This window comes from Sipha flava, unplaced genomic scaffold, assembly GCF_003268045.1.
Source record: "Sipha flava isolate LNK unplaced genomic scaffold, YSA_version1 73_pilon_pilon, whole genome shotgun sequence".
NCBI classification, from domain to species: domain Eukaryota; kingdom Metazoa; phylum Arthropoda; class Insecta; order Hemiptera; family Aphididae; genus Sipha; species Sipha flava.
In genome coordinates this window covers 3,054,671-3,066,625 of record NW_020273613.1, presented here as the reverse complement: position 1 = coordinate 3,066,625, position 11,955 = coordinate 3,054,671, and the positions used below count along the sequence as shown (strand labels likewise).

Below are 11,955 nucleotides of genomic sequence, written 5' to 3'. Positions count from 1 at the left end.
TGTGCGTGCGCGAGAGAGTTGTGCGGTCGTGCTGGTGCCCGTGCGTGCGCGTGCGAGAACCGCCGAGAGAGAAAAAATGTCCGTACGACGTCGTCGTCGTTCATGACCAGCAGCTGCCTCCTTTCTTTTGTCTCGTCGCCGCCGCCGCCGCCGCCGTCTCCGACCCTACCGCGCGCGCGTGTGCGGGAGAGCGAGTCCGTACGGAGTGGTAGTGCAGAGTAGTCGCCGTACTAGTGGTATAGTACACCGTACACGGTACGTGCGTGTGTGCGAGAACGACATCGTAGTCGTCGGTGATTGCGTGTGTGTGTGTACAAGCGTTCGCTCGCCGTCGTCGACGTCGCTGCCGCCGCCGCCGCCGCCGTCGCCGCCGCCGCGTTCGCGTATGCACACATACGTTTCATACGCACATTAATAATACAATTACACATATATTATGCACGCACGTACTCCAAATATTATTATTGCATCTGTACTACGTTAAGTATTTTATATTATTCATAAATAATCGTAAAAATAAATAGTATTATTGTCGAGAGTCGGAGCGCGCCGTGTTCGTTGTACGTGTGCGCGTGTGTGCGTGTACATATTATAATATTATATACATACATGTGTGTGATATTGTGTACGTGTGCTCGCGCGGTGTCCGTATGTGTTCGTCGTTGGTATCGCGAGCGCGTATAAATAATATATAATTAATAATAATAGTAATAATTTTTATAATAATAATATTTTTATAGTAAATTTTATTTTTGTTTCTTTTGTGTCTCGGTACTGCCGCTGTACACTCATCTAGGCGTATTGTGTATTAAATTCTTTATTTCTTTCTTCTCCCCATTTCGTTGTAATACCGTATAATTAATCGATTTCGTTGTCTGGTTGTCCGCGACTCGTTTTAAAAATTGTACGAAAAACGTCCTCAAAGAGAATGCCTAGCGCATCGTTCAGCGCGACCCGTTCGTATACGCGGAGGACGAGAAGAAAAGGCACCAACCGGCTGCCCATACCATCCAGGACGTCGAATTCCGGTGAGTACCATATAGGTATATTCTCTCGGTTTTTCTTTTTCAAGTTCGCCCGAAGGCAGATTCATTTAATGTGTGCCCTATGGCTGTACCGAGCCATTCTCCCGATCCCCGAGAAAGGCGATCTTTCTCAAGGTAAAATGTGTTTGCGACTTTCCGAATTGATAAACGAGGGTCCTACACTCAATCATCTTTGTTTTATCATTCGGCACCTCACAACGATAAGATTGTAGCGCTGTTTTCCTTCTATAAAACAGGGGTGCTCATTGAGGCATGTAGATGCAAGAACACTTGGATAAATACTGTTTCTGTAGCATATAGGTTATGTAAAAGAATGAAAGAGAAATTTCAGTCAGATATCCGTTGGAGCAATATACTGTCTTAAAATTTTTGACTTTACCGAGGTTATCTTTGTTTCAACCTACTGTCTCCACTTTTTCATCGTTCCATCTGTGTTCGGTCTAATGTAACTTAGGAATTTTTCATTTGACCTTATTTATTTGTCGCACAATAGCCATAACCTTGTACAAGAATATCTTCATGGTATTACATTAACAATTAGGTTTTCTTTAAATCAGAAAAACCTACTGTAACAAATATTAATATATATGTATTGCTTTGTAATCTGTTAATATCAAGATTACTCATTTTATAAGTTTGTACATTACTGGTATGATAATTTTACAAAATATTAAAGTATGTATGTCTGTATGTATGAGTATGTATCACTTTTTCTCATTTTCTCATATTAATACACCTACTGGGCTAGTTTATAGAAGTTATTAAAAATTTGAAAAAATTTAAATGTTTAGTAGCAACGAATCTATATTCTTAAAATGGATTTACTATTCAGGGAAATATATTGTTTTCGGCATGTGTTAACTGAAAATATAATTACTTATACCTAATGGTAAAAATTGGGATAAAAATACTCTATACTACTAAATTATTATCTTTTTTATGTAGGTACTTACCTATTGGCAAGTAATAGAAATTATTTTAACTTTATTGTAATTGAAAACAATGAAATTTGTATTGAATAAGAAATAGTTAATTTTATTCATCTATTATTTCAAGGAGGTTTTATACAAAAAAAAGAAATCATAGTTAAACTATGATAAATTATTATTTAAGGACCTTGAAACACTAATTTAATTCAAAGCATTGAAGCGTTGAATTAAATATTTAGGTATATGTAATCAGACATATATTGTAGATTTACCATAGGCGGAGATTTATTAGAATTCTTGTAGAGCTAAATATTTTTAAGTATCTTATAAAATCTTAATTGACAAGTATATTGATTTTTATTATATTTTAAAATGTTACAGCTGGTAATGGAAATCTTAAATTCCTTAAAAACCGTGTACCTATCTACTTGAGATACTTTGTAATATTTATTATATTCAAGTATGTTAAATATCTCAGTAAATATGTAAATTTATCCTTAAGTATTTATCTTAGTTAATAATTTTACATTAATAAATTATTTTAATTTTAGAGTCTCTGTAAAGTAAGGAATGTAATGATTTCAAAAAATATTTATTTAGCTTTGATGTCTGAATAATTTTTTTCTACCTAGTTAATATTTTTAACTAATTTTTTTATGTTTAATACAACTTAAAATGAATTTTTAGTTCCTATTAAATAAATTTAGAGTTAAATTTTTACTAGCTGGAAATTCTTTATGTCCAAAAATATTCTTTATAGACAATTTTATCTTACCCAAGTAATTGAAGAAATAATCTTAGAAAAAAAAAAAAAATTAGTAAATCTAACGGTGTAATTGTTCTACATTTTACATTATAAGTTAAGTTTACAACGTTTCGCTTCTTAATTTAGGAATCAATAATTATCATTAACAATAAATGTCTTAATAATTTTCTATCATATTTAGAAAATCATTGATTACATTTATTATTATTTTTTAGGTGGTATAGTAGAAGCTGGAGTAACATGTGAACCATTAGTTGCTGCAAGTGGTAGTTATGCAACTCCTGGAGGCGCAAGTACTAGTACTAGCTTCCAACATGTGCCACCTTACGATTTACGTGGTCGAAAATCACCTTTACACTTACACGATGCTAGTACAGCTGGATTTAATGCTACAGCTCCAATTCATCCAACTGCCACACGCCCTACATCTCCTACAGCATCAGCTACTGCATCGGTATTGCAGTCGGCTGCTATACCTCCTTTATCTCAGCCTGCTCGTAAACGCCTTAGAAGAAACACCTCATGTACAATTACTAGTTCTGACAGTAAGTGATTTATTTATTTTTATTAAGTCAATTGTTCAATTAAAGGTTATATTTAAAGTATTTATTAAATTTAACATCAAATGTTATGGTTTATTGAGATGAAAACCATTATTATTTCCTACTCTAAGATTTGTACGTTTGTACTTTATACAAACATTTTAAAAACAAATCAATATAGTTTTGAAAAGATTGTTTAAAATATGGTTAGTTCATTTATAAAATTAGAAAATAATAAAAATACATGAGGCTAAAGCAATTAAAATATTTAAGATGCTTTTTATTACAATTATCTTGACAAATATTTTTTTTTAGTATTTTTATAATATTTTTTATTGAAGTTTGGTACCTAAACCATTTCTTATACTAGAAAAAACCGAATCATGATGCTGAGATAATATAATTATCTTTAATAAAAAGTATCCTTACCTTTTTTTATCTATTCATATAATTGTAAATTATCCTAATATAACAACAGTATTTACTTTATTTCTAACCATGAACTTTTAATCATTACTATCTTGAGATTTTATAGTACTGTTTATTTTGTTTTATAGTTATTTATTTTATATTTCAATGAAAAATATCAAGTTTAATAATGTTTTAATATATCTTATAGAATACAATTGTTTTACTACTTGTAGTATAAATTATAATTAATACAGAAAATATAAATTATACTATATATCTCAGGGTGAATGAAAATATTGTATGTACAATTAAAATTTAATGAAATTAATAAGCAGTTTAATTTACTTTTGAATAAATATTTGAATATAAGAATATTTATTGCTATATATGCATTTTATTACTTTAAAAAGACTACAATATTGTTAATAAAATCATACATATATCAATTAAATTTATTAATACAGGTATAACCATGTTAGCAATATCAAAGTATTACCAAAGATATAATTTATAATTTTTAATTTATTAAAATGATAGGTAGTACTTTCTTACAAAAAAAAAAAAAAAAAAAAAAACAATTTTTTTCTATTTATTAAATTCAATTTTTTAAATAACACATAATTTCTTGTACAGTATTAAAGGAGAGTACTCCAATAGTAGGCAACTAACGAGTATAACCATTTATACTATTTATTTAAATTAGTCTAAAAATTGGATAAGGTCCAGAGCAAATATTTTAATTGTGTGTCTCTATAAAATATATTATCTTGAGATAACTTCATGTTGGAAGCCTATTAATATATAATTCACATACATTTATAGTTCTTTATATCTGCACTTAATTATTGTTTTATATTTTGTTTTTTTATTTATTATTACTATTACTTTTTAATACAAAGAAATAAATCTAAGATTAACATTTGTTTTGATACCTGTCACTATAATACTGTGGATATTATACTTAATAAGCCAATATTCTGTATAAAAATTTACCTTTCTGTCTATTTTTTTTTTTGATCAATATTTTTATTTAAATTAATTTTATAAATTTCTCATAATTTATAATGAAATAATTATTTTGTAAAAAACATATAATATATAAAATATAATTTCAGATTCAAATTCAGCCGCTCATTACTTGCAATGTGAACTGCCAGATGAAGTCATGTTGACCATATTCAGTTATTTATATGAACAAGATCTATGTAGAATAGCTCAAGTTTGTAAGCGATTTCAAGCTATAGCCAATGATAACAATCTGTGGAAAAGATTATATCAGAGTGTATTTGAGTATGACACACCACTGTTTCATACAGAAAATTGTCGTTTTGATTTTATTCCATTTGAAGAAAGTGAACACCATAATCCATGGAAAGAAAGTTTTAGGCAGCTAAAAAAACGATGTTTACATGTTAGACCACATTATAATGGTACTGCTAAAGATCCAGTTAGGCGGATGCCACATTTTGACACAATTCAAGCAGCTTTAGATCATGCTGATGAACATCTAAATGGTGGTGCAAAAATATTTTTACACCCAGGAACTTATCGAGGTGAATTTTTGGTAATCGATTCAGATGTTACATTAATTGGAGCTGCTTCTGGTGTAGTTGCTGATGCAGTGATTCTTGAAAGAGAAACTGAATCAACTGTAATGTTTGTTGAGGGTGCCAAAAATGCTTATATGGGGCACGTCACATTGAAATTTACTCCTAATGTTACATCTACAGTCCCACATCACAAACATTTTTGTTTAGAAGTTGGTGAAAATTGTTCACCAACAATTGATCATTGTATTATTAGAAGTTCGTCAGTTGTGGGAGCTGCTGTATGTGTAAGTGGAGCTGGTGCAAACCCTAGGATACACCATTGTGATGTTAGTGACTGTGAAAATGTTGGTATATATGTAACTGATCATGCTCAAGGAACATTTGAAGATAACGAAATTTGCCGAAATGCTTTAGCTGGTGTTTGGGTTAAAAACCATGCTAATCCTGTGATGCGTCGCAATCATATACATCATGGAAGAGATGTGGGCATTTTCACATTTGATAATGGATTGGTAACTATTTTATTTTTCTCAGTTTTTCTTATTAAATTAAATTTTCATATTTTTTGTAGGGATTTTTTGAAGCGAATGATATACACAATAACCGTATTGCTGGTTTTGAGGTAAAAGCTGGAGCAAATCCATCTGTTGTTCAATGTGAAATTCATCATGGTCAGACTGGAGGAATTTATGTCCATGAAAATGGTCTTGGTCAGTTTATTGATAATCGAATTCATAGTAATAATTTTGCTGGAGTATGGATCACTTCTAACAGCAATCCAACTATACGACGTAATGATATTTATAATGGACATCAAGGTGGAGTATATATATTTGGTGAAGGCAGAGGATTGATTGAACATAACAATATATATGGTTAGTATGAAAATATTTGTAAATATATATATATATATATATATATATATATATTTATATATTTATTAATATATTTCTTTTCTTTATTTTAACAGGTAATGCATTAGCTGGTATTCAAATTCGTACCAATAGTGATCCTATTGTTAGGCATAACAAAATTCATCATGGTCAACATGGTGGAATATATGTACATGAAAAAGGCGCAGGACTTGTTGAAGAAAATGAGGTATATGCAAACACATTAGCTGGTGTTTGGATCACTACAGGTAGTACTCCAGTCTTGCGCCGAAACCGAATACATTCTGGTAAACAAGTGGGCGTATATTTCTATGATAATGGACATGGCAAACTTGAAGACAATGACATATTTAATCATTTATATTCTGGTGTACAAATAAGGTCAGTACTTTTTATTTTAAATTATTATGTTAATAAAGTAATAAATTATGTGATCATGTAATACTTGTAGTTATGGTAAATATTTCATCATTTAAAACTTCACATATCTGTTAATTTAATTGATTAATAAAGATTTTTATTGAAATACCTAAATTTTAATTTGAGATTAATATTAAATAAATATATGCGAAAAAAGCATAAGTTGTTTTATATATTTAATTTGTTAAAGTAGAATAATTTTTAAAACTAGTATTATTTAATTTGTTCCGCATAGTATTATAGATTATGTACAAAATGAATATAGATAAAATTTGAACTGTCTTGTACACAATTGTGGTTTCATAACTATCATTGTTCCTTTAGAGTTTTTTCCTATCATACTATTTGATTATTTTAAAGTTTTTTTTTTTTTAAATGTATTGGTTTTAATTTTTTTGATTTTTAGTGTTTTTTTAAAATAATATTAATTAAAATTTTGAATTACTTACATTTTTATGTACACATTTTTTATGGTTTTGAATAACTAATTATAATTTTTTAATTAAATTGCATGATTACCTAGCTAATTTGTTTATTATTTAAATTGTTTTTTAGAACTGGCAGTAATCCAATAATTAAAGGTAATAAAATTTGGGGTGGTCAGAATGGTGGAGTTTTAGTCTATAACGGTGGATTAGGAGTATTGGAACAAAACGAAATATTTGATAATGCAATGGCTGGTGTTTGGATTAAAACAGACTCTAATCCTACACTAAAACGAAATAAAATCTATGATGGTAGAGATGGAGGAATTTGTATATTCAACGGTGGAAAAGGTAAGATATTTTTACTTTATTTTAGGTTTCAATTTAAAAAAAAAGAAAATACATTAATAGTTTAAAAGTAATAATTACCATAAAAATTATGAGTGATATTAGTTTGAGATATATTTATTTTTAAGAGATATGAGAAAGATGAATTAAGAGGTACTAAAAAACTAATGTTGAAGTAAATTGTAGAGAGAAAAACTGAGATGGTAATGAAGGTAGCTGGTATATGTGTTAACCAGATTTGGAAGACCTTGAAAAGATGAAAGACAAGTATAGCCAGTGGCATATTTTTAAATTTTTTGCGGGGGTTTTAAAATTTTTCTCATAAATAAGTGATTTTATAATACAAAAATTACATAAAATATATGAATTAATATTTATATTATTATACAGTGTGTTTTCTTTTAAAGGTAACACTAAATAATTTTGTCCAGTGACATCGGATTAATATGCAGTTTTCAGGAGGGGATAGGGAATACATAAATACACATTTTTTAATGATTTTTACATTTTTAGATCTTTCCGTGTGCGCATGCGCAATACAACTTGCATTTTTTTAAATGATAACAGGTGTTTTGAATACCAAATTCAGATAGACCAAATTTTTTTAAGTCGATTTGGTCCTTTTTACCATAGCTGTAAAATCAAATCCGATTAAATGGCAACCAGTCAAAGTTTCGATTAAAATTATTGAATTTTTCACCAATCATATTAGAATTTTATGAATTATTATGAAATTTTATTTATTATTTTTGTATCCGTAGGTTTGTAGATATTATTAAATCATTTAAATTTAATTTTGAGGAATTAATTAACCTCAAAAATTGGAATTTCTTGTAAAAAAGTTCAAAAAATTTTGAAAAAAAATGAATTGCACCCGTGTAGGCCTGATTTAGTACAAAAGTTGGTACCAGGTGATTCTAATCGTAAACTTACATTTATTGCATGGTTTATGATACAATTACACGTCAAACCCGATTTTCTATGATTTATCTGTTGGACCGACGAATCAAAGTTTACCAACAACGGTATAATTAATAAACAAAATAATCGGTATTGGGCTGATCACAATCCATATTAGACGACTGATACAAATCACCAAATAGTTTGAGGAACTAACGTTTGGTGTGGGTTACTAGATGGGAAACTTCTCGGCCCGTATTTTTACGATGGTACACTTACCGGGAGAAGATACTTGGAGTTTACATGAACTAACATTTACGTCTAATTGAGGTTAATTAATTCCTCAAAATTAAATTTAAATGATTTAATAATATCTACAAACTTACGGATACAAAAATAATAAATAAAATTTCATAATAATTCATAAAATTCTAGTATGATTGGTGAAAAATTCAATAATTTTAATCGAAACTTTGACTGGTTGCCATTTAAAAAAATGCAAGTTGTATTGCACATGCGCACACGGAAAGATCTAAAAATGTAAAAATCATTAAAAAATATGTATTTATGTATTCCCTATCCCCTCCTGAAAACCGCATATTAATCCAATGTCACTGGACAGAATTATTTAGTGTTACCTTTAAAAGGAAACGCACTGTATTATTATTTTAAATACAAATGAAGAGTTATTTATTATAAAAACATAAATGTCTTATTTTTACCAGTTCATCAATAATTTTTTCGTTTGTTCTTAAATGGTAACCTTTTTTTCTTCTGTGGGTTTTGAGCCCCAAGAACTCCCCCTAATATGCCACTAAGGATAGCTAAAACAATGTAGTCGAGAAAGAAATGTAGGTTCAAGAGAAAGTATATTTTTAAAGCATTTTATATTGTTTTATTGAATTTATAAACATTTATCATTACTTTTTATTAAAAACGTAAAACAATATTATATTTCAAAGTAATTATGTATTTGTCTATTTTGATCAAATTAATTTTATATTCTTTTTTTGACTTACTACCATATTAAGTTTTTAACATCATACATAATTAATAATTACATTTAGCATTATTTATAAATCTAAATAAAAATATGTATAATATATAATTATAAATTATGGTTTGAGTTGTGATATAGTGTTGGAATTTTTTAAAAAAAATATGAAAAATATTTTCATAATCCTTTTTGTATTTTATTTATTTATTTATTTTTTATTAAAATGTTGTTTATTTATGAAAATTTATAATCTATACAATAAATAGTTCAATAAGTAAATGTGAATAAAATAATTAAAAAGAGGCGGTTGATTGAGAATTTTCACATTAGAAATTTCTATGTGGAAGGTAATTTAGGGAGAGATAGTAATAAACTAATACTTGTATACTGTATTTTAGTTATATAAATTTAAGTATTATAATTGTAATTCAAAATTTTCTTATGATATTTATCTTTTAATCTTTATTTAACTTTTAAACTATAGGTAATTTAGAAGAAAATGAAATATTTAGAAATGCTCAAGCTGGTGTTTTAATATCAACTCAAAGCCATCCTACATTGAGGCGTAATAGGATATTTGATGGTTTAGCTGCTGGTGTTGAAATTACTAATAATGCAACAGCCACTTTAGATAGTAATCAAATATTTAATAATCGTTTTGGAGGACTCTGCTTAGCCAGTGGTGTACAACCTATTGTTAGATGTAAGTTATTTATTTAATAATATTAATTTAATATTTTTGTAATAATAATATAATAATCAAACTTTTTTTTAAGGCAATAAAATTTATAGTAACCAAGATGCTGTTGAAAAAGCAGTATGCAATGGTCAATGTTTATATAAAATATCCTCTTACACGTCATTCCCTATGCATGATTTTTACCGTTGTCAGACTTGCAACACGACTGATAGAAATGCAATTTGTGTTAATTGTATTAAAACGTGCCATGCTGGACATGATGTCGAATTCATTAGGCATGACAGGTATGTAAAAAAATTATCATTTTTTTATAGTAATTATTATTTTCTTTTTTCTTTTAAACTATTAAAATTAGTATCTTTGTTTCCAATTTTATAATAAAGTAATGTATGTTATTTGCATAATAAAGTTACTGCAGTGATATTTATGTTGTAAGCTTGTCTTCTACACATGTTTAACTGCTATAATAGATAAGGTCATTCAGAGTAAATCTAAAGTTTATTTGATAATTTATAGTATTTTTTCCCTTGTATGTTAATTAACATATTTTAATAATTTAAGATTTATGTTTACATTAATTTTTCATTCAAATGTATGTTATTTCGGATAATATGTCATATTATTTGAATTACGTTAAATGCACCAAATTTTCATTCTTTTCATTAATTATTTATTAAAATTCATAAAATTTCTCTTTTTTAGAAGTCATTTTAATATATTAAATAATCAACTAATAATAATAATAATTAATAATAACAAATAATAAGCCGAACAAGTGAACTCAAAATCTGATAGTACTTTACTGAATTTTAAAATGACTATACAATATCAGTTCACCCATTTTTTCATAATGTACAATTTATATTTTATTATAATTTATTTTATCAAAACACTATCCACTCCAAGATAGATAATGTACCAAATAAACATTTTAAAAATAATATTTTATATTTTTACTTTATCCAATAAATAAGCATAGTTAGTATTCAAATAACCTGGTTAATGTGTACATTACTCGATTTTCTTACTGTACCAGTTACTTATATACAATATAATATATCCTAAATATAGGTAATATAATTTAGTAAACAATATTAAAATTATTAATTCTATTTTTAAAACCAATAGCCCATTTAATTATACATTTTCAAATAAACTACAATAAAAGTATAAAAAAAATTGGATATTTTATTCTAAATCAAAACACTTAGTAAACAATATTAAAATTATTAATTCTATTTTTAAAACCAATAGCCCATTTAATTATACATTTTCAAATAAACTACAATAAAAGTATAAAAAAAATTGGATATTTTATTCTAAATCAAAACACTAGATATATTTATACTATTTTTCATTGTTTGTAATGTATAAGAAATCTGTTTTATTGACTATTAATTTACTAATTTTAGCCTTTATAATAAAAATAAATAAATATATAATAATATTATATCTGCTGTTGGTATATTATAATAATAAAAAAATGTATTATAATGTATAATTTTTTATATAACCTGTGTAGATAGACCATATCTAATTAATTACTGAAAATATTTTGTATTATAGATTCTTTTGTGATTGTGGAGCTGGTACATTAAACAATCAATGTCAGTTACAAGGTGAGCCAACACAGGACACGGATACACTGTATGACTCAGCAGCACCTATAGAATCACATACCCTAATGGTTAATTAAAATATAAAGAAAATATTTGAAGTAATAAACAATTAATTAAAACTATGTATGTATTATATTAGAATTTTTATAATTGCTAATAAATAATATTTTGTGGTAAATATTACTTATATAAAAATCCTATTTTTTGGGTTACGATGTAATACTTTATCTTAAGTATACATATTTTCATTCCTCTTGTTCTTCTACTTAATAAACAAATTTTTCGTTTTAAAACCTGTATAACATTTTTATCCAATTTATCTTCACTGAATATTGTTTATTATTTTGGATATACTTTTTTGACTGCAAAATAAATGTGATTTATCTTTATAGTAATATTAAATATATGA

At 27.2% G+C, this 11,955-nt stretch overlaps 1 protein-coding gene across 1 annotated transcript; it reads left to right on the top strand.

Moving 5' to 3' along the window:
• Nucleotides 1-11,659, top strand: LOC112692338 (F-box only protein 11). The gene is made up of 9 exons (XM_025566980.1): nucleotides 1-1,028; nucleotides 2,957-3,286; nucleotides 4,810-5,756; nucleotides 5,816-6,119; nucleotides 6,215-6,518; nucleotides 7,113-7,333; nucleotides 9,712-9,930; nucleotides 10,004-10,211; nucleotides 11,494-11,659. The coding sequence occupies exons 1-9, from the start codon at nucleotides 929-931 to the stop codon at nucleotides 11,621-11,623; spliced, it is 2,763 nt and encodes a 920-aa protein (XP_025422765.1). The 5' UTR covers nucleotides 1-928; the 3' UTR covers nucleotides 11,624-11,659.
• Nucleotides 11,660-11,955: the final 296 nt, after the last annotated feature.

Excerpts from the sequence above, each read along its gene's own strand:
- LOC112692338 (XM_025566980.1), top strand. The coding sequence starts at position 929 with ATGCCTAGCGCATCGTTCAGCGCGACCCGTTCGTATACGCGGAGGACG. Across the intron at positions 6,120-6,214 it reads TGAACATAACAATATATATG|GTAATGCATTAGCTGGTATT; the intron begins GTTAGTATGAAA and ends TTATTTTAACAG. Across the intron at positions 10,212-11,493 it reads GAATTCATTAGGCATGACAG|ATTCTTTTGTGATTGTGGAG; the intron begins GTATGTAAAAAA and ends TTTGTATTATAG.